The sequence below is a fragment of the Amblyomma maculatum genome, chromosome 1 (genome assembly GCF_055883805.1).
Source record: "Amblyomma maculatum isolate TAMU_Amacu chromosome 1, ASM5588380v1, whole genome shotgun sequence".
NCBI classification, from domain to species: Eukaryota; Metazoa; Arthropoda; class Arachnida; order Ixodida; family Ixodidae; genus Amblyomma; species Amblyomma maculatum.
In genome coordinates, this window is record NC_139344.1 from 381,180,275 (window position 1) to 381,203,945 (window position 23,671).

A 23,671-nucleotide genomic window follows, 5' to 3' on the forward strand; every position below is an offset into this window, starting at 1 on the left:
TGACTATGCGTACCAGTTGTGCTTTGTAGGCGAAAATCTGAAGTTCCTAAGAAGTGAAAGTACCTCACATCTATGAGCCTATCATTGCGAAGCATTCAATTGTATATAATATGCATCCACACTGCGCGTATTATTTCCGGTTTCAGTTACGGCTTTTCTCACATTTGTACAACATAAAATTCAAATACGTGTTTGAATACATAGCCGCAGAGGCTTTAGGATTGAATTGCTTGGAACACATAGACTCAAATCGGAAAGTAGAAATAACTAAATAATGTGCTGAAAAGAAGCACAGTGCAGAAACGATAAGAGAAAGATTTGGTATCCTGGCCTAAGGTGTCTCCGTATTTGTCTGCGCGAACTTATTTGATATTTCTGGAAGGATTAGTATTTCAGCCCCCAATACTTGAAATATTATTTTCAATGTGCAATTTAACCAGCTGTTCAATATAGCACCATAATGCCAATCAAGTAGAAAAAAATGAAACGAAGGCAGTTCACCGACCAAAAGCAATTTATGCGCTCGCAGAGCTATTATGTTGAGAATACTAAAAGAATTGACGGTCTCACTTTTAGAAAGGCAATATGCTACACCTGAATACGTAAACATTAAGTGTCTGATTTGCTTTATTAATATTTTCATAAAGAAACGTCTTCTCGCCTGTTACAATATTGAGTAAACAAGGACAATCATAGCAGGTTCAATATCTATAATCAAATGGCTGCGATTAAGATTTAGCGATGAAAATAACTTGACCGGGTTTACTTTTTTATCTTCGTGTGAAAAATGTATTCAGTGGAAGTCACAAGAGTGCAAGAAATACGTGTTCAATATGGAGTGCTCCAGTGACGTCAATGAGCACCTGTCATGGGAGTCAGCGGCGACTAGGCTAAAACGGTAATACGTGTGCACCTTACGGGTGTTACTTCACCACTTTCGATAACGTAAGGCAACACGCAACGATTTGCCTGGGGCCTGAGTACTAAGATAAAGCTTCTACTAGCAAGAGAACCGCGTTTTAGGACACACTCTCGGAATAAGAAGATTAAGGGGTGAGATAAAGTTTGCTATTTTTTAATTTTCTTAATGCCGAATCTCTCTGAGTTATTTTTTTCAGACGTGGTTCTTCTTATTATCATTACAGTACCATTTAGAATGCGAATAAAAAATAGTTCAAAATGTATCAATAACTTCGACTCAATATTCCACCACTATGAAACAATAAAAAGAAAAATAGCTCACAATTACGTTATTTCCTAAAACGAAATTTTAGCGCAGCTCATTAGCGGTTTCACCTTTTCAATAAATTGAGGCAAAGATTTTGGAGAAAGACACGTATGTTCAATCAGAGACAACTTTTTGTTTTTAATTTTTCACTCGTATTCCTTCAAGAAACACTCCACTAACAGTTCTTGGCTGTCATGAAAGAAGCTTTGTAGTCGGAGAAATGAAGAGAGCAATTGAGTTATCAGGACGTTGCGGGAGGCAGCCTTGGTCCATAGGAACGTTGCGCGACGAACAGATAGCAGCGACTGACTGATGCCGCTGACACTGCTTGCGAGTGAAGCGATTGAGAACGGGATGCACGCACCGTGATCAGCCGGCGTTTCGGTAACCGGAGGGCACCCTCGCCGCCACGCATGAAGAGTGGGGGACACCCTCCTCCTCTTTCTGCATCGCGGCGACGGTGTTCTACGCAGTCACGTTGCCTTGGCTCGCTAGCGGCGTAAGCGGCATCAGGTCGCTGTTAGCGCTGCCTCCGGCGACCCTCCCCCCCACCCCTCTTTTCCTCGTGTTCTCCGGTTGCTGCGCGCGTTCCTGCCCCCATCGTTCGCAGCTGAGTCTTCCCCCCCCCCTCCCCTCTTTTTCTGTGAGGCTCCGGTGGCCGAAGCGCCGGTTCGAACTGGGGAGCTAAAGGAGGGAGGGGGAGGGGAACTCGTTATGAGGCCGACGACGCCGACGCGAATCCCAGGAACGGGCGCAAAGAGCTGCGCTCTAAAACGCGGGCACCTTTGTCCTGTAAGCTGGCTTTTTCTCAACATGGAAGTTTTAGCAGTGCAGCTAGCTTTACAGGTGGGATTTGGTAATTTTTGTTCGCTCTTAAGAACGGATGGCTTGGATATATGCTTTACTATGGTAGCTTGATCACAAACTTAGCCTTGAATGTGCCATGAAAACGCATGCTGTTAATCCTCGTTTCATATTTATCGTTGGAGGCTGTAACTGAGGGGTCTTGGCTAGAGCAATTTAGAGCGGAGGGGGCACTATGGACTTTGTTCAGTGGAAATGTGGCCGTGGTGCATGTACGTCAGAATCTTAAATTTCGTCCCTATAACGTGGACTCGTGAACGAGCTACATAGGACGGATCAGGCGAGGTTTCTCTCGAGGGTCAAGTCCTTTATACTTGGCACGTACCGAAACATGTCATTTTTATTTTTGTGTTTGCGCTTTGAATGTCCTGGCTTCATGAAGAGACCGCACTCAGGAGAAGGCGAAGGGCTAGAGAGCAAGGAAAGCGTTTTTTTTCTTTTGTTTGTTTGTGAGAACCTATATATGCTGCTATAACTTTCACTCAATTGTTTGGGGAAAAGTAGATTGACTTTGATGTTCGTAAATACGCTACTCTTAAGGGGGCGCTGACGAGTAACCTGAAAGAAGCTCCTAGTGACTGTTCGCTGTACTCTAAGCATAAAGAGGTTACTTTCTTTGAATCACTCATTTAAGAAGTAAGAAAAGGCATCAAAAATCTTTTTTATAGAGGTGTCGTCCTTACCAGCCGATTTGAGAGGCAGCCTGGATTACGTCGGCATAATTTTTCGAACTAAGGCGAAGAGCGCTGCACCCCCATTCACTTCAAATCGGGGATAATATAGTAATTATCGATTACCACATCAGAGACTTTAATTCAGTGGCCGAACGAAATTTATTCACTGAATTCTCAACAAAACATACTTACTTCACCATAGGACAAAAACAAGCATTAAACTGAAAAGAAAGAGGTATAGACTCGACATTTACTAAACGCAAGAAACAAAAACAAAAACAATAACACCATCCAACCATCCAGTCAGAATTCGGCTTCACCTATTCCTGCGTCTTTGTCGTTCAACATGGGCCTGCTACCTTCATACTGGCGCCTGCGAACAGCTGGGTTTTGGTACCACGAAGCTGTAAACGTTGCCGGTGGCTATTTTGATCAATGGAGCTGGTAAAGGTTTCACTTTAAATGCAATTGCATTTGGCATTCGTATCGTTATCCTTATAACTTAATTCAAGATACACGGACTTATTCCTAAAAAGTAGGCCTACGCAATGCGACACTGAATCTATTTATCACGCTCAGCGGATACCAGGAATAATATCGTGAATGTAGGGCCAGTGAGGTGCTATAAGTTATTCAGTGGCATAAAACAGTTTAACAAAACTATTTGGGAGAAGCGAGGTGACGCTGCAGCTGAACAGCCCCGATGATGACGAAGAAGCCGGCCGACGAACCTGACAGCTGCCGTGTTGAATGCTACCCGCATTGCTAAGCTTGCTTGAAATGCTTAACTGGAACCAACGTCACATGTACCTTTCTCCGCGTTATTAAAACTGACCCTCACCGCACGTGGCGCTCTGCGGGTACAATTTGGAGCCGCTGCTCATTAATCTCAAAGCAATGGCAATTAGTGGTGGCACTTCGAAAGTCGGAATTTGGATTGGGCTTAGTAGTAAGTGGTTTTAATTTGTCGTGAATAAATGATGGGTACATTAGGAAACGAGCACTGAGCCACCCAGTGGGCAACAATTAATTATTCTCGCTGAATAACCTTGTGTAAATATCTAACGAAAAGGCAACTTAGCTAAGTGAGCAAAATCGAGGAAGTCAATAAAAAAAAAGGTATATAAACCAGAAACGGAGTAAAGGCTGTAATTCCTCTAACAATATTTTGTTCTTCGAAGTGTAACAGCCTGCTGCTGAAAAAGGACACGAGTGCGGAAAATTAAATGGTTTAGTCTGGTTTGTGCTGCTTAACGTCGACAGGGTAGGCCCTATTCCTCCCGTGCATTTTATAGTCTATGTTTGTGACCCTTTTTCTCATGATCTGCGGGGGTTAGAGCACTCACATTGGCATCATTTTCATTAGCAATATGTGATAGTATTATTGAACTAGGAATATTATTTTCTGAAACTTTGCATTCTTTGTTTCATTTTTTTACTAAGGCCACCAACTTTTAACGCCAAAATCTGAAGTACATAGCCGTTAAATCAAAATTCCACCCATCAATATTGATAAACCTAGTTCAATAAACTCTCTGTAATGTTAAATAAATGGTTCTAAATTTGCATCCCTTAGCTCCTGCAGGTTCTGAAAAAAAAAAAACATGTCAAATGCCATAAAATTTCACGTTTTGAGATAATTGTCTTTGAAATTAAAGAAAGAGATTTATTACAATATAGCACTCTATAAATGCACGCTGACAATTTTTTTTAATAAACACCAGCTTGTTAGCTCCCTCCATTCTCAATACTTCCTTCTTGTGCTAGCTGCCTTGCCCTCGGACCTGCTTAGTGACCGGTAGTGTAGCCCTCTGCAGGAAGTACACCTTCCGATAAACAGTGGACTGTGAACCACCCTGGAGAAATTCCGAATGACCTCAAATATCAGCTAGAGCCATGTTGCTCGATATTTTTCGTTACTCCCAAGAAACTGTAGCTATGCGGCATATGTGGCTATGCTAAGTAAAGGTTGTTTATCTGTTAACGACTATTTCAGTGTCCAACATCGATCGGCATCCGCTTGTGACAGCGTTTGCTTCTGATTATGTGCGTCTGCCTACGTGGTGGCGAACATTCGAGTGACTTTTTATTCTCTGCCATGACCGCACTACAACGCATCGGAGACCAATTGCACTAACTCTACGTCAGTCTACACCTCTGAATTTGAAAGGAAATAGTCAAATTTTTCTTTTTAAGCTTATTTGTTATGAAATCGTGCAAACTGTATAGCATGTGTGCGATGTAACCTTACCTGGATTCACTGCTTCGGTGACCAATAGAATGGAAACATGCACGCTTATAAGCACCAGGAGCAATGCAGCCATCTGAAAAAACAAAAACAAAAGGAGAAGGGAAGCAAGAACCAAGCGTAAGAAACAACACAGCGATTGCTTCTACCAGTTGTCACCAGCTTCCTCTTAGAAAGTACAAATCCTATAGCAATACGGCCTCCCGCTGCACTGCAGCCATTTGCAAAATAGAGAAGGCGTTGAAAATACAACATTGTCGCATTACGACATGGTTGTACTATGTATTATTCTCGCAAAACAAAATATATTTGCTAGTTCTTTAGAAAAGGACGGCACATGGCAGAGGCTCTAGCGTACGCAAGAGCAAAAAGTGCCTTCATTCTGGTACATTTAAAATCCTTATCTGGTTCCGTCAGTTCAACAAAGGCATCGCAGCGATCCTTTCAGCAAAGCTATGAAGCCTAAGTAAAACCTTCTCACACTGGAAGGCTAACTACCATTTATTCTTAATTTTCCTGCCAGCATTTAAACCAAAGGCGCTATTAGAGAGAGACTTCAGTTCATTGGATTTCGTAAGGAGTGGCCGACAGTTGGCGATGCCAAGATTTAAGATATTTCGTTTTCTGAACTATCGGCTCGTAGAAGTTTGGCATTCCGGCAAGAAAAAAAAAATTTGATTGCCTCTATGGGCTTTCGTGTGAACAATTCGAGCCCTCAGCGAACGTCTCCGGAGCTTTAAGTCCGCCTGCACTTTGAGAGAATATATGTAAAGTGCGACTAACTGCACCAACTAGGTTCCATTCAGTTTGCTCTTGAAGAGACAAACTGATCCTAAAGTCTCTTTGAACTAAGCCCCTAAGAGATTAAGGTTACTCCTTGGGGGCATATTGCTGCTACAGTGCCGTTAACCCTAAACAACTAATGGATATTGCATACTTGATTCTTTTTATCTTAGAACGCGCTGAAGGAAAAATCTTTTGGGGCTCAGAAACTCATACAAAAAGAAAGGATCGGATTTTTGGCCACTTCAGATTTCATCATCCTTTGGAGATGCGCAACCCTGACGCCAGTGCAAAGCTTCGTCGTTTTGGCGTATCGAAGTTAAACAGAACATAAGACGCGTCCTTTGGGACGGCTGGCCTTTGAAAGTCCGTCCGCAGCCCAGAACGATCGCTGCCTCCTTGGAGAGCTCGCTGCAGCCCAAAGGCGATTCTCGAAGGCACGCTAGATGCATTCAATCCTGGCTTTCAGGGGTTGGACATTGTAGCTGTTGTAATATTCCCTTAGGCTGCCTACTGCTGCCAGAACACCGCCTTTTGCCATCAGTGCCTTGATTTAGTGTGTAAATCAATTATTTGAATTAGAAATTTATTTTGACTCGGAAAGAGTGCAGGTCAAGCGAATAATATTTCACGTTGAGTAAAAGTGCCAGTGCATAAAATATGACTTTTTCTATGACATGGGAATACTAGGAATATGTGAGTATTTTAAGCCCGTGAAGTCACGCCACCAAATTATAATTGCGTAATCAAGATCAAATTGTGAAAAACGTATCATTATGACAATCATGCAGTGTTTAAGCAGTACAGCTCATAGAGACGTAAGTGCACTAAGGCATACTGGAGCTGAATTCTTCGCTCCTGGGATGTAAGAATGTTCATTATACTTTTATTAACGATAAAAGCAGTAAGAAAGGCAAGGTATCAGTTAATTAGAATTCAAAAGTGGTTTTGCTTACTGATGAAAACATTATTTGACGATCCGAAATTATATATGTCAGTTTTCTGAGCAAAAAGTTGCATTTGTCACCAATGATTATTTGATGCTTTTAATGTAATGAAATTTCTACCTCATTAGGAGGCGTCAACCACGTGCAAATCTAGACTTGGTTGTCATAGCAACACCCTACTAGGCGAACAGAAACCGGCAGCCGGAAATGCGTTGTGCTAGAGCCTGCGAACAAAAAAAGAAAGAAGAAAAAAAACGACTTGAATTCGTGCATGCGTCACACAACAGAGCAATTTTTCTGACAGGCGAAAGGTGGCGTTGAATGGGTGGGCATCTCCTTGCTAGAAAGATAGAATTGGGTAGCAAGGTGGGTGGAATGTGCTTCTAAGTGATGAGGTTTCTTCGCCTGGCGGTCTTGGTATGCGCAGTTTCGGTGGGCAATCCAGGGAGCTAAGAATATATAAAAAATGCAAGGCTGCACCTAAATCTCTTTATGTCCGGAAATGCGAAAGCATAGCGAGCTCCGTGCCTACTTCTGCTGTGAGCTCGCTCTTGGTTCGTTGCTTTACCGATAACCCCAGTTTTACTTAATGCTTTTGAATTGAACTGCCCAGCCCACGGTGTGGACAAATGGCAGCTGATTCGAGGATAGAGATTCATTTGCGGTTCCCTGGCGAGAGCCGCACGGGACTGCTGTGCTGTGGTCTTAGTGTGAACCTCGCCATATGATGGTGCCATGCGTCTTTCGGACAGGAGACCACTGTGTTTGTTTTGAATTTTACATGCCCAAATTTAATAACGCTTTCTTTGCCCGCTGTAACCTATGACCGTTTTTGCGGGGAAGGAGGTAAGCAGCATTGCGCACTTTCCTCCTTTCGCTGGCTGGTGCAACAACCGAGAGGCAACACGGCATCGCTCACGTGAAAACGATCTGTAGTCAGAGACAGCTTTTTAATATTTTTGTTCATTTTTATCTTTTTGTTCGTTTTGCAGCTGTTGTTCTTTCCCACCGCGCCATCCGGCGTCATTACGTTAGACAAGGGGAAATGATTACAGACGTGTCCTCATGAAGTCGACGTAGAGTAGTGGCTTATACGTTCGGTTGGGGAACGAAAGGGTGGTGGTTCGTTTCCTAACTTGGACACGATTGACATTTCGTACGGGCACACTCTGTCAGCCCCGCTCATGAGGGAAGAAGGAACCATTTAAGAATGAAGTTACCTTAAATCCTCTAGAATTCGCGAGAAGCGGGAAGAAGTGCTCATTTAAGAATTAAATTCACCCTAAATCCTCTAGAATCCGCGAGAAGCACAAGTTGTGAGTACGATTGTTTGCTTCTCCGCTTTCCTCTTGTTCTGTTTGGAGAGTTTTGCAATTTTCATGCATGACAAGTTTCGCCTTATGCCTGATGAGGCTCCCGTTCAAGTGCTCCATAACACAAAACAATAAGAACGACATGGCCTCTGCCAACTGTTGTAATGCTGATAACGTAGTGTTTAGCCAGGAAGAGTATACGAACAAAGGGCATATTAAGAAGAAGAAAATGTATTCTACCCGTACTTAACCCTATATTTCCTTGACATATAGAAACCCCGCGGGGTGGCGCAGTGATTACGGCGCTCGACTACTGTTCCCAAGGACGCGGGATTCGAATCCCGGCCTCGGCGGCCGCTTTTCGATGGAGGCGAAAAGCAAGACGCCCGTGTGCGGTGCGGTGTCAGCGCACGTTAAAGAACACCAGGAGGTCGAAATTTCCGGAGTCCTCCACTGCGGCGTCTCTCATAGCTGGAGTTGTTTTGGGACGTTAATCCCCACAAACCAACCAACCAACCAACCTTGACATAGAAGCGTGGCTTTACATTTGAATTGTGTTTCTCGCTTGTTTTCATGTTCGCTTCTTTTTATTAAATTCTTGGATCAGGAACATCTGCTCATCAATGCTGCTCAAGCCAAATTATATATTTTACTATTCTTCTCCGGTACTATATATATTTGAAAGGTCTAAGCAATGACTACAACCCAGTGGAGCACAAGTATAGACAACCGATTTGTTAAGGGTTATTGCTACGGATCTGCAAAGGGGCGAACATCAACGACAGAAGCATTTCTGTTTCTTTGCCCCTGTTTTCTGGGGAAATTAGCTTGAAAAACTTGACACTATCAGGTTTAAGGCGTTTTGCTTCGATTATCTGTCTTTCGGATGCATGCATCGAGCCGCTGGTGTCGAAGAAAATATACATCCACATTAATTAATCCTCTTAATCTAACAACTTGAAAGTGTGAAATAGAGCGTATGTCAACTTCGATAACAATAAAAAAGAAGCGAATATAGCGTATTCGGAAGAGGGGTTAGTGCTTTGTAAAGAACTGCTTTACGCTGGTTATGCTTCCGGCGCCCCTCACCTCTGCGCTGGCCTGAAAGGCGCCATTAAACTTTTCCGCAGACGTGCGGCGTTCTAAAAAATACCCGGTCAGGTAACACGAGCCCGAAACTTATAGAAAAGCAACAAGCTAAGGAAGCGAAGAAGAAACGTTTCCCGAAAGGTTCGTTTCAATTCAGGAATAAGTACTGATCCAGCTCTCTTTCCTCCTTCCTCAGTATGAAGGTGCACAAAAAAGACCAGGCACAAGGCGATGGAAGGAGAAAAAAAAAAGAAGAAAAAAAAAACGGGAATACGGGTATAAAAGGTCACACATTTCTTGCGCGGACGCGCAATCGTGCGAATTCAGCAGTTCTTCTTCTGATGTATGGATGCGCAGTCGGCGGCTCCATTTTTCAAATCCCACATAAGCGGCCGAATCACGAACGACGAGACAAGCTGCAGCGCCTGCGCGCGCGCGGCGTCGAACGGAAGGAATTTAGATTTGCTCTCCTCATCGAGAAGCGTAGAAAAAAAAAACAACAAAAAAGAGATAGAAGAAAGAGGATTGAAAGCGAGAAGGCAGTTTGAAAAGGAAACGAGCGCCGTTAAATCACGTCCGCGAGGCCCAGAATTAAACCAGCATAACCCCTTCCGCAGGCACGGCGAAGTGAGAAGCGTGGTGGTTTGCCGCTCACGATTGGAATCTCCCCCCGTTCGACGCCATCCCGTTAATACCGCGCAGCGCTGGGACGGCCAAAGCTGTCGTCAACCAATCAGGAGCGTATGGACGCCGGTGTTAGTGCGTCATGACAGCTTCAGATTGGCCGTTTGCCGTACAGATGCTGATCACATTAGCCTACGGTGCTACAGCGACGGCAACGACCAATCAGAGCGCTTGGCGTGCGGATATTGGCAGCTACTTCCGCTGGCTGCATCACGACACACGTGGTTTTCGCAAAGCTGCACGGTTTCGCTGGCGAAGAATTTGCAATGTGGCTTTGTTTTTCTTTTTGAGAGTAAAATCTCAGCGCCTCTTACTGATCTTCGGTGGAAGGGTGAAAAATAAGCTTCGAGAACGAACGCCGGGGTAGGAAACAGCTCAGGCGTCCAATTTGCGAGAAACCGCTCTCAGGAGTCAGATTTTGTTCAGCCAATATTTTTTTCTGGCGTCCGAAAATTGGCACTGAGTGACAGAGAAGAAACCATCGCATATTTTATGCGACTTCGACTGAGTGTGAGCGCGAGTTTGCTATCAAGATGAAACTTATGTTTTACCATTAACGGTGCGTTAAATACTTGATTTCACTGACAACAAAGAAAGACGACGTCAACAAAAAGAGTTGACAGATCGACCTGTTTGAATGGCATGGCTTATATTTGAACTGGGCGGGACTTCCGTATGTTTACGCGTAAGGAGGCGATTGAGTGCATTTTGGTCTCCGGATGTTGCTATAAGCTGGAGCTCCACCTTGCACAGGGAGCATGGAGATAAAAAATGAGGTTTTAGGCGTTGCATATATTAGAGAATTGATATACAGAGATCATAACGGCGGGTATTGAAGCAACAACAACAAAAAGGAAAGAATTCAAGAAAAAGCTCTTTTTCAGAAATAATATTTTATACTGATAACACTACTGAGGAGCTTTAACAGCGTGGAGCCTACTCGTATATAAATAAAATCTGGAAAGGAAAGAATAGCAGAGCTCAGAGAAGCGGCGTAACTGGATGAATTTTGTGTTGATACCTAATACTTTGCAGGCAACTTTTAAGAAAATACAGCTCTTGCTGAAAACGAATTCTGCACTGCCAATGCTCGGAGGCTATTAGTGGGCATGCCGTTCACAGTGAGTACGATGCGCATTAGTGTCGTTCAGGACAGCAGTTGCGTTAAGTATAAATCCTTCTTAAATAATTTTTGACTCTCTAATGGCTGTGAGGCTTTGTTAACGGTTAAGAGCATACACCACGCGAAACTAATTTTCTCCTCACTCAACTGTGACAAAATATAGCAGCTGTCGTTAACTATTAAAGGATAAAACACGTGAAATTACTTATGTCAAACTCAACAGTGACGAAATACAACAGGTGTTTTCTTAACACCCTTTTTGAGCTATACTAAGGAGCAAGAAAAGAAAATGAATCGAAAATATTCGTTGCCATAATATGCAACTCCACGAAAGAGCTACTCATTATTTCTTCTTCATTCAGAACAAAGCACTGTCAGGTTTATAGCCCATTACGGTAATGAAACTCGCATTAATCTCTCCGCATCTATCGCCCCATGCGCATTCCAGCGCAGAACACAGCTCTCATCGCATCATCACAGTTGAAGTTTAAAAAAATAAATGGGCCAAAAGACTGTCTTGCTTATGTCCAAGGTAGATTCCGTTTATTTATTTTTGCTTATGCTAATTTCTTCACTGCGACCATGCACTTCCTGCTGTTGGTTTTGGTGAATCTATATCATTTAGAGCCTGACAGGGGCTAACGAAGACAGAAATGTGTCTCCTCTAACACGCTGCGCTCTCGCTACTGCCGTCTAGAATCCTCTCCGCTGTAAGCTTAAATAAAATGGAAATAATGATATAGGGCGCCGGAAAGCGAAACTTCATCGTATTTGTTGTGTGAGCCCATACAATTCTGACAGAGTCTTCGCTGATCAGGAGCACAAACTCCCCCTCCCCCCCCCCCTTTTTTTTTTTGAACGAGAGCATTCTCTCCTTATATCTTGCTCTCATTGTAACGGTGCCCACGTGACGCTGTGGGAGACTTACCTGCTTTGTGCGAGAGCATCCTTGGAGATGAGCTAGCATCCAGTCAAGGCATGCAGGTCTGCCAACATCATGGCGCCAGCTTCAAGGTATGCACTGAAACGAGAAAGGATCGATAACGGTTAGTTCATTCTGCCGTGCTCCTTTGAGAAGGTATCTCCAGCATATTTTATTGTTCTTAGTGGCTTTTCTCGTTAGTCATGCTTCTGGATAACACATGTCTGCTCATTTTTTTACTTTCTTTTCACACAATCGAGCGTACGGACGCATTGCCCCGACCTAACCGGAACATTTTTTTTTTTGAACTCCCGTTCTCTCTGCGTTCCTTCTTGCTAACAGGTCCGCCATTTCATGGTACGTCGTCAGCATCAGGGAGTGTAATTTAACATCATTAGCTGAAAAATAAATTTCCTCGCTAGCTCGGAGGACAGAGCGGCGATCGCCGCACAACTGCTTCTAGCAACTGCGAACAATATTTCAGAGCTCCAACAGCCCGAAAGCGACAGCAAGACGTTTCAGCCTCCTAAGCTTAAAAAGAAAATAAGAAAAATACGGAAACGAAAAGAAAGGGCTTCCAGGAAAGGACAGAGTTATAGATAGGAAGGAACTCGTCAAGGCAATTAACGTCAAAACATGCGAGCAAAGCACTAAATTACCAGGAAAGCGCTACGTATTAGGTGAGGCAAGAGAAGCCAAGGAAAGAAAAGAAGAATGTTTTCCTTCATTGTTTTTATCCTTGGCGTTGTGTTTGGTGTTCGGTTTTAGATTTCTTCCGATGATCTAACCGCCGCGGATTCAATCCTGATTATGGACACTCTATTTTGATGGCGTCTAAATACAGCGACGTTCACATGATTTTCAATGTTAGCGCGCTAAGGAATCCAGAAGGTATCAATTTATCCGGCGCCTTCCACCATGGCGGGCTAATTATTAATAGCCTCAGTGGCTCCAGTGAGCAAATGCTGTTAATACATGCTTTTACTTTAAATCTAGTTGGTGATCAGTGAGAAATTAGGAGTGTAATCATTTACGAAAGGGTATTTTATTTTGTTTATTGTAATAATAAATCAAAATGTAATATAGAGTGCAAAATGATTAATTAGAGACATTGCGTTGATCATTAGAGGCATTCTTAAACAGATTTATATTCGATAGGGACATTAGCGCCTCGGGAAGGGGATGCCATGCTTAATTGTAGGTGGGAGGAATAAATTGCAAGAAGGCATTTGTGCGACGTGAGGAAAGTTCAGTTTTATAACGCACGTATACGCAACGCGACGTGTAAGTGGAAAGCTGAACCAAATGACCGTGAAGTGTACTATAACATATTTTATGTAGCAGTCATAGTCCAAATACCTGCCGTTTCAATGAGAAAGCTGGAAGGAGTGAGGTGTTTTTCATGTTGTACTAGAGGTACAGTGATAAACATTGAGTATGTAAGCAGTTCGATTCTAAAAAAGCTCTGATTGAGGTTATTGGAAAATTGAGGTCGGATTGATTAAAGAGTCGAGGAAACCAAAATCGAAATTTAGTAAAATACTTGAGCAGAATTGTAGGATGTCTTTACAGAATTTCTAATTTGGTACCCGTTTGGTTAAACATTTCAATTTATTATGCTCTTTTTTATTCTAAAGTAACATATTGTATTCTCATATGGGGAACCACAACTTCTACAAATATTAATAAGTTGCTTGTTCTCAAAAAAAAAAAAAAAAGCCCTTCGAGCTATTGAAGGTTATTACGGTATACCGCGCAACTTGCGTACAGACCCCTTTAAAATATATGCCGTATTAGCCGCTAATCAGATTTACTACTTTCGAATTCTGCAGTGCATTCACCATAATAGGCTGTATACTACTCTACCTGATATATCTACAGTAACGTATGATCTGCGAATACGAAAAAAACTTGTACCTATTACTCGAACCGACTATGGAAAACAAGAATCTTTTTTTGTGTAAATATTTTTTGCTATGAAATTTATGTTATTGAGTGCGTGGTCTGTTGATTTGAATATCCAATGAATACTGCATGTACTGATACCTTTTATATATTGTATGTAAGTGTTGCATAATGTTTTTTTTTTTTTATATTTTACATACACTAGAGGTGTGTGCTGTTGTCTGCTGTTGTCTGTTTTGGGAGCCAAGGCCCAGTCAGGCTTGTCGCCTTTTGCCTTGGCTTCCCTTTCTTTGAGAGAGAAAGAAATAAACTCCAACTCCAACTTATTCCGCCAGAGGGATCAGAACCCACGGCTCCAGACTTTCGCTTTCGGGGCTCCATTAACACAGCTACGGCAGTGGCTTTCTAATATTCTACTTCCGAGGTAATTTATACGGCTTGTAGCTTAAACATTTACAGTGTTCACCAGCGCTAACCTTGTCTATAGCGGCCAGCAATCTGTCTTCGCAGGACGTTTTAATATGTGTGCCACGCCATAACGGACCCTTCGTTTCCTTCCCTCGCCAATTCAAGACAAGCGGAAGTCAAGCGCCATTCTTTCGAAAAGCCCCAAAAAGCCATTCTCATCGAAAAACTTGACGCTACAAATCCCTGTAAGAGTTAGACTGAGAGCGAGAACAAAAAAAAAAAAAAAAAAAGGATTTCATCAGCATTGCTCCGACTTTCTTTTGGAGTACCCAGCGTCTGTTTTTCTTTAAGCTTAGTTGGGACGTGCCATTTTTGTCATTGTACTTGAAGGCGTGGATAGCCATAGCCAATATATCCTTGTTTCAAGGTCCTTTCGTGGTAAAGGGAAAAAGCAAGAGTGGCGAGCTGTGGAATAAATTTGGCCTTCCACTATATTTTACACTATCCAGATCCAAAAACATCAGCGAATAGTTGTTGCTGATTTTGATGTACGTCGGTCTGGATGCTGTACCAAAGTCCCAGATGGATAAGTTTAGCTAAGTAGCCTATAAGACCACTGTAAAAGCTTCTGTATATAAACCGTGCATGGAATCGCGTGGTCTTATGAAGAGATTTTACCACATAATCTAAGAACAGCGAAAAGGAGTGGTTAGGCACTGGTTGTACTTCATCTCAGTTAATCCTCGGAGATACGCGCACGCACACTTATCCCCCCTCCCCCACCCCCGCACACACACACAAACACATGCACATGCACGCAGCGCAGAAAACACGCAAGAAGAAAGATAGAACCGCATCATGGGCTGCAAGCTTGTCGATTGAGACAATGACTTAATAAAGGACGTTATTCGCGCTTTATCCTCGAAAGTCAAGTAAATACTTTGCTTTGGGCATGTGCCTGCCATGGCCGGTCACTCAGAGTTCTTGAAACTCGCCTGACAATCTAAAGTCAGCGGGATTAATTGCCTGTCGGGGCGGCCGCTGTTGCATGGAGGCGAAACGCACGCACCACTCCCGTGTTGAGCCCATATTAGAAAACATCGCAGGCCTAAGTAAATACTGAGCCTTTTACTGCGGCGCTGCTCGCAGCTACTAGCAGCTTCACGTCTATAATCCTCGCACACCACTAAAGCTGCGAGAGGGAAATGACCGTCTTCATCAACGTCAAAACTTCCCAGCCAACAGCACCTGACGCTGTTTGCCTCCTTATTTGTCCCTCTTTTTTTCTACTTTTTTTTACGCATACCAGAGCATTTGATTTGGTTGTTCACGGTGGGAACCTAGCTCATGACATCTCCGAAGCTTCAAATTTCTTACTGGGGTTACACATTTTTTAAAACTTTCTGGCTGCATAATGATATTAGGTGCCAGAATCGACTACTAAATCGGAACCAATATAGGCGTGAAACGTTTGGCACTCGATAGGCGTGCACAAGTGGAACGAACCAATCCGGGGACAAAAATGCATTTTGAGCGATTCTACACTAGTAGATGGTTTGGTTGGTTTGTGGGGCTTAACGTCCCAAATCAACTCAGGCTATGAGAGACGCCGTAGTGGAGGACTCCGGAAATTTCGACCACCTGGGAATCTTTAGCGTGCACTTAGATCGCACAGCACACGGGTCTACACTATCAGAGGCATGCTGAAAATTGAATAAGGGTGCTATGCTCGTGATATTTCTGGATGCATAAAAAAAAGTAACGAGGGGAAAAAATCACACTTCCACGGAATGCAAAAAAAGAACATAAAATAAAAAAAAAATGAACATGGCACCAGCAACACGTACGGTTGTTCATCGGAGGAATAGAAAAAAAAAAAAAAAAAGACCTGTTACTACGCACCTACCGCCAGCAGATAGGCCCTCCTTCTATTTTGCTCCCCTGCATCCTCTGCACCACGTCTGCACATACCTTACCATGCTTTCTGCAATCGACAATAAGAAACAAGCCCTCTTCTACTTGCGGCCGGCCGTGTACTATTCCCGGCCAGCCATTATCGATTATTTTCGGCCTCCTTCACCAGCGAGTGTGGCTCTAGACGAAATAATGGAGCGTGTTAGCTAGCTATCAGGAACAGCCGCTCGTTCAGGAAACAGGAAAGCGACGCCAGTGGACCTGCTGCCAATGGGTCCTCGTGACGAGAACGGCTCCGCGTACCATATATTGCTGTACCTGCGTCATCCTACTCGACGCCGCTGGTCCTGCCTAGAATAGCACAGCGTTGCGTCAGGCTATGCTGCTCGCTTTACTCAATCGGGGCTCAATTTCTAAAGGCCCGCGCTGAGCCAAAACCGGTTTGAGATTGGTTAACGCCCGCAGGTCAGCCAATGGCGACTGGTAACGGCGCGTTAGCCCAACTGACCGGTAATTCTAATTGCGCACGGTTTTTTTAAACCTGTTCCCGATGAGTTTATCGCAGATTAAGCTTGTATAGTGCTGTACAGTTTTAGCAAGACAGGCGAGTAGAGTAGACGGGGGAATAAGCAAAAGAGGAACAACACGTGACCTAACGAATGACGGACAGTGTCAATAGGACAGCTAACAGAAGGACAGAGAGAACAGCCACCGGATGGCGTCGTTAGGAAATGGAATCCTGATATAAGCACGCTTGATAACGCTTCCATTCGTTGGAATGACCTTTCCGGCTTTCGGGCTACATCGCATGCGCCCGCGTCGCATTTGAAACACATTTAAAGGCGTGATTAAGCCTCCCAAACTTCCTCCGGGTCTCATCGGTCGTCAAGGCTTGGTCACTGAAGTTAGGCCATGTACAAATCGTATCCGCTTTGTTGTCTTTTGCATATTATTGGTTCTTTTTTTCCGGAAAATTATTTTTCTAGAAAAAAAAATTCTAACCCCAACTTCATATTGCGGAGCTCAAGAGGGGCGTCCTCATTTTTGCAGCCGTAAAATTGTTCTTTCCGGCTTTCATGTTTTGAAATTTGTTTTCGGCTTTGATGGGATCCGGAATTATCAAAGAGGGTGAGAGAAACCGTTGGGGGTGAAGAACGCGAAAAACAGTTCTAGAAGACCACGTCATTACGGAGGCTTCACTTAAAGTACAGAATTGTCTTCCTCTTTGTTGAAGCAAAGAAATAGTCTCCGAAGATTCCTCCATTCTTTCTCGGTCGGACAAAAACGGGCTCTCTTGGAAGTACCGCTCCGTTGCAAGGACACGAGTATTTGAATGCCTAAGGAAAGAAAAATATACATATCCTGAAGATCCTGAATGACCTAGATTACAGATGTGGATAAGCGCGCGTTTTAATCAGTCTATTTTCCTCTTCCTTTACATTCCTACTTCTTGGTTTTATATTTGCTTTGCCCTTGTGTTTCCTTCCTCTACTCGTGTGAAGAGAGCTTTATCGTCTGCGAGTGCTGTGCCTAATGACAAAATGTATACGTTTGCAAAACTAAAATTTACATCGAAACGCATGTTTAGCCTGTAGTCTCATCAACGATACTTCTAGTGCCTGTCGTGACGCTGGGGCTACGTCGACCCGGCCTTCACTTGGTAGCGTGCAGAGACTCGGGGTTGAAGAAGGACTGAATCTTCGAAGTTGGTAAAATATATACAAGCAGGTTTAATGGCACTTTGAGAAAACTTATTTACAAGATTATTTACACGAAAAAGAAGGGTACATCAGCAAAATGGCAAGCGTTAAGAGTTCATAGCGAGAAGCGACTGGATGAGCCGTTTACCCAGGGCCCAGAGCGACATTTCGTGCTCTGCAGCGTCCTTAAAAACCCCCTATGTCCAGCCCCTCTCTGAAGATGCTGACCAACCAAATCCAGGGCACGCCCCTCAGGTATCGGCATCCAATCGAACACATCACTGCACTGATGGTCTGAAGCACTGACTGGTCCGGCATTCATTCGTTGGGCGTGATCACTTGTTGGCGGGAAAAGCTTGGGAACGGCGAGGAGAGGAGGTACATTTCTATTCTTCAGCAAAGAAACCACAGGCTGGTTCTGACAAGGGGTTTTACTTCTCAGAAACCCGAGTGCACGTGGCGCCGCATAGGGCTCCCAACATTGTCCCTTTTCGACAATTGCAAATCTTTCCTGCATTCCCGGGAAATCACTTAATGGCCGTATGAGTCATGCTCCTTTCTTGTCCTGCACGTCAGCGGACATGTCACTCTGTCGTCTCCTTTGGATAGGAGGCATTCATCACTGGAGGATAGTACTTCTCGACTGGAAGGGTGAACAAAAGAAAGAAAGCACTTCCTGCTATTTCCCGCAGGGGGACGTTTCTTTGTGTTTTTCCAGACGTTCTCTTGACAGGGTCAATTTGGCATTTGCAGGTTGTCCACAAAGCAAAACATGCTTACAAAACAGGATTCCTGGAAACAGGCTCACTTAGAGCCATTGGACCATCACCACATATTCACAAAACTTATCCATGCCCACAGGCGAACAATAGAGCGCGCAATTGCGGATGCTTGGTCGTAACAGCCTCCTCCCCCGCCAGAAGAGTCTCGGAGGGCAGCAGTCCCAGCTGCTGCATGAAGAGACGACTTAATGGCCTGCACGTGAACGCTTGAAGCTCGCTGTTGCTTGTCGCGTTGTCTTGATTGTTGTAGGCCAAATTGCTCGAGCTGTCTGAAACTCAACCACATGTCGAAGCAAGCACTCGGCTCCCGTCTGAAGAGACCAGGTCAAAAGAAAACTGCCATTGTTGTTCGAGAAAAGCCCACTCTCAAGACGTTCAGGACCCACGTATTCCCAGAAAACCAAACGTGCTGCTTTACATAGTCACACATATACAAGCGCACGGAAAAAAAAAAAAACCTGATTATCAATTTCGATACATGGTGAGGAACATCTCGGACCGCTTAGAAAGAGCGGCTAAGCGCGTCCGCATTCCCATTTAACTTCCCCTTTTTGCATCTTATTTCAAAATTGTACTGCTGTAAAATCAAGCTCCACCTAAGAAGGCGACTGTTCTTCGATGTCGCAGTTTGCAGCCAAGCCAGGGGACAATGGTCCGTCTCTACGATGAATTTGGCCCCTCCAAGATAGCACTGCAATTTTTGAATGGCCCATACAATGCAAGCGCACTCTTTCTCTGACGCGCAATAAGCCCTCTCTCTAGAACTCAGTTTTCTGCTCAAGTAGAGCACGGGGTGCTCATTACCGTCGTCATCTCTCTGGCAGAGAACAGCACCTAACCCTCGATCACTGGCATCACACTGGACCGTGAATTCTCGGTCATAGTCTGGAGCTCGCAATACCGGACGGCTAATCAGCACAGCCTTCAGGTTTACGAAGGAGGCTTCCTTTTGTTCGTCCCAGACTACATTTGTCGGTTCTGTCTTGCGGAGAGCGTCGGTCAGAGGGCTAGCCAAAGCTGAATAGTTAGGGATGTAGTGATTGTAGTACCCAGTCAGACCTAGGAATGCTCGAATTTCCGTCTTCGTGCTCGGCCGCGGGTAGTCTGCTACCGCAGAAATCTTAATCTCGCTGGGTTTCCTGAAACCTTGACCTACATTGTGACCCAAGTAGTCCACGGTCGCCCTTGCCAGGCAACATTTCTCGGCCTTTACGGTTAGTCCAGCTTGACGCAAAAGGCTCAGTACAGCTCTTAGATGTACCATATGGTCCGCCCATGAGTCGGAAAAAACCGCAATGTCGTCTAAATAAGGCACCGCGAATGTTTCACACCCCTTTAAAACCCTATCCATGAGTCGGGAAAAACAAAATGGAGCATTTTTGAGCCCGAAACTCATCATTGTTGGCTGGTAGCTGCCCGTCGGAGTGACGAAAGCCGCGTATCTGCTGGCGCGTTCAGTGAGCGGTACTTGCCAGTATCCTCGAGTAAGGTCCAGCGTAGTCACATATGCCGCTCTACTGACCTGTTCTACTCTCTCCTCAATATTCGGAATAGGATACACTTGATCCCTGGTGAGAGAATTTAGCTTTCGGTAGTCTACCACAGGCCTAGGGTCTTTACCTGGAGCTTCTACTAAGATCATAGGCGAAGCATAATCGCTTTCCGAGGGTTTTATTACTCCCAATTCCAGCATGCGAGTTACTTCCCTATCCAGAATTTCTCTTTGCCTTGGAGAAAATCGGTAGTACCTTGATCGCACTGGCACGTCTGAAGTCAGCTCAATATCGTGCTCAGTCAAATCAGTCCTGCCTGGCCTGTCCACGAAACAGGCCTCAAACTCTGTTATTATTTCGCCCAGATCGGACAGCTGGGATTTCTTTAGTTCTCCTCTCTGCTCTGTCTTTCTGAGAAGCTCCTGAGCGTTGCTTCCTTTTCCGCTTAGGCAAATCAAGTTGTCCCCCATCTCCTCGGGAAGGTTTAACGTTAGATTTACCACGGCTTCCCTCTGCACATAAGGCTTCATAAGATTGCAATGATAAATGCGCACTTCTTTACGCCTATCGGGGATTTTCACTGCGTAGTTAGTGTCAGAAAGCTTTGCAACGACTTCAGCAGGTCCTTCCCACTGTACTTCGAGCTTATTCTTGGGATCATTGGCTTGCTCCATAGTTAAGTCCTCTCGGGTTCCACTTAAAAGTCTCGTGAGATTACTAGACACTGGCGGCAAGAGGTTATTCTCAAGAACGTCCTCATTCCGCGTCTCATCAAATTCACTTTCAAGTTGACTTATTTGAGATGCCTCGCTCTCAAAGTTTTCTGACCCGCTATCTTCCGCATCGACCACTGTTTTAACTGCCGTTTCCTCCGCTGTGGAATTTTCTGGAATGAGCAGTGTAGCTAGTTCTCGCGCCTTTGAACGTGTTAAGGCTTGCACAACTCTGTCTCCGAAAAGGATGCCCCTCTTTCGCAGCAGCATGTCCGATTTGTTGGAGAACAAATACGGATAGCACTTAGGAAGCTTTCCTGAAACGGCAGCCTCGGTTGTTAATTCGCCGAAAGGGCCCTCGATGACCACGTTCGCGATCGGCAAGCACACACTCTGTTCCTCAACTACCTGTCGGATCCATGCACACTGTCCTGTATAGTCGGAAGGCGATACATACGCCGGATGGACAACATCCATCGTTGCGGCCGAATCGCGCAGTACCTTGCAAGGCTTCCCGTTGACTACTAGGTCATGCAGGTAGGGTTCTAAAAGCTGCATATTTTCATCGCAGTCACTGACATACGAGAAAGCAATCTTTTCTTTCCGGCAGTTGACGGCAATGTGACCCTGCTCATTACACCTAAAGCATGTGAGCGGCTTCCTAGCCTCAAGCTTTTTCTTTGTGTTCTGCGCGTTGGTCACTTCCCCACTTTTCTCACTGCCGTCCTTTCTAGGGCGTTTGCCTGAAGAAGTCTTCCTTTCTTCGTTTGCAAATCTAGCAAAGTGCCTTTTCTGACGGTTATTCACACTGAACTTGGGATTGCGGGGCCTATCCACTGCTGGGTTGCTGAATTGTCGGCGCGAAGCATACTCCTCAATAAGTTCGGCAGCTTCAGTTGCCGACTTAACTTCGCCTCGGTCCTGTAACCAATTTCTTTCTTTTTCTGGGAGGCAGTTATAAAACTGCTCCAAAAGAATTCTCTCGACTACAGCGTCCCTATCACTGTAGGAATCAGTGCTCTTTAGCCACTCGCCCAAATTAACTCTTAAATTGTACAGGAATTCAGGGTAACTCTCGTCCCTGGACTTAGTAGCGTTCCGAAAACGTTGTCTGAACGCCTCGGCGCTAAGCCTATACTTTCTCAGAAGGCAAGCTTTGACCTTCTCGTAGTTGTCCGCGTCCTCCTTGCTTAGCCGCGCGACAACCTCCGCTGCCTCGCAGGGCAGAACCGTCAATAATCTCTGAGACCACGTGTCTCGCTGGAAGGACAGTTTTTCGCAAGTTCGCTCAAAGTTAGCCAGATACAGACCGATATCCCCTGATATCACATATGGCTGCATGTACTTTGACATCTTGAAATCTGCCTCCTTGTTGAGACGAGGTACCGCTAGCTGGGGACAATCGCCCGACCTCTTGCTCAACTCTAGTTCTAATTTCCGGAGCTCAATTTCTAGCTCCAGCTTTTTTGCTTCTCTTTCAATTTCACGCTCTTTCTGCTGTCTGAGCTGTTCCTTTTTTTGACCGATGAGGTTCCATGCTTCACTGAGCTCCTCATCATCGGTTCCTAGATCAGTGATTGCCTTTATAATCAAGGGTTTTCGTGCCAAACCACTTGTATCAATTCCCAATTCCTCACACAATAGCAACAGGTCCGGTTTCTGCAGCTTTTGTAGGTCCATGATCGCTCCGAGTGTCGGCTACTTCCAAAACAACTGTGCAAACTACCAACCTAAAGGCGTTTCCACACTCTCTTTACCAGTTCTAAAATCTAACCCTGTTCTAGAACCTGGTCCACATCAGAAGAAAAGCCAAGCACTCACCCACACATGCGATCGATGTTCCGAGCTGCCCTCTTGGCCGATTGTTGCTCCTGCTTGTTGCTTGAGATGCCACCTCCGATCACAAGGTGTTGTGGCTTGTAGCTTCAGATCCACCTCCAATCACCAGATGTTGTGGCTTGTAGATTCAGATCCCACCGCTGGGCACCAGTCGTTGTGTTTGTAGATTCAGATCCCACCGCTGATCACCAGTTGTCGTGACGCTGGGGCTACGTCGACCCGGCCTTCACTTGGTAGCGTGCAGAGACTCGGGGTTGAAGAAGGACTGAATCTTCGAAGTTGGTAAAATATATACAAGCAGGTTTAATGGCACTTTGAGAAAACTTATTTACAAGATTATTTACACGAAAAAGAAGGGTACATCAGCAAAATGGCAAGCGTTAAGAGTTCATAGCGAGAAGCGACTGGATGAGCCGTTTACCCAGGGCCCAGAGCGACATTTCGTGCTCTGCAGCGTCCTTAAAAACCCCCTATGTCCAGCCCCTCTCTGAAGATGCTGACCAACCAAATCCAGGGCACGCCCCTCAGGTATCGGCATCCAATCGAACACATCACTGCACTGATGGTCTGAAGCACTGACTGGTCCGGCATTCATTCGTTGGGCGTGATCACTTGTTGGCGGGAAAAGCTTGGGAACGGCGAGGAGAGGAGGTACATTTCTATTCTTCAGCAAAGAAACCACAGGCTGGTTCTGACAAGGGGTTTTACTTCTCAGAAACCCGAGTGCACGTGGCGCCGCATAGGGCTCCCAACATTGTCCCTTTTCAGCTTGGCTTTCTTGCATTCCCGGGAAATCACTTAATGGCCGTATGAGTCATGCTCCTTTCTTGTCCTGCACGTCAGCGGACATGTCACTCTGTCGTCTCCTTTGGATAGGAGGCATTCATCACTGGAGGATAGTACTTCTCGACTGGAAGGGTGAACAAAAGAAAGAAAGCACTTCCTGCTATTTCCCGCAGGGGGACGTTTCTTTGTGTTTTTCCAGACGTTCTCTTGACAGGGTCAATTTGGCATTTGCAGGTTGTCCACAAAGCAAAACATG

The 23,671-nt window shown here is 44.8% G+C and overlaps 1 protein-coding gene and 1 long non-coding RNA gene across 2 annotated transcripts in view; one reads left to right on the forward strand and one right to left on the reverse strand.

The window, feature by feature from the left end:
• The window catches only part of LOC146208368 (suppressor of lurcher protein 1-like), a 103,891-nt gene extending 91,925 nt beyond the window's left edge, over positions 1 to 11,966 (reverse strand). The window contains exons 1-2 of the mRNA XM_084592953.1: positions 11,882 to 11,966; positions 5,018 to 5,090 (exon numbers count right to left, since the gene is read on the reverse strand). Of these exons, the coding sequence (XP_084449079.1) occupies positions 5,018 to 5,090; positions 11,882 to 11,920 (112 nt within the window). The 5' untranslated portion in view covers positions 11,921 to 11,966. The remainder of the gene's footprint in view (positions 1 to 5,017; positions 5,091 to 11,881) is intronic.
• The window catches only part of LOC146208365 (uncharacterized), a 590,053-nt gene that overhangs the window by 274,279 nt on the left and 292,103 nt on the right, over positions 1 to 23,671 (forward strand). The gene's annotated exons all lie outside the window — the stretch shown is intronic.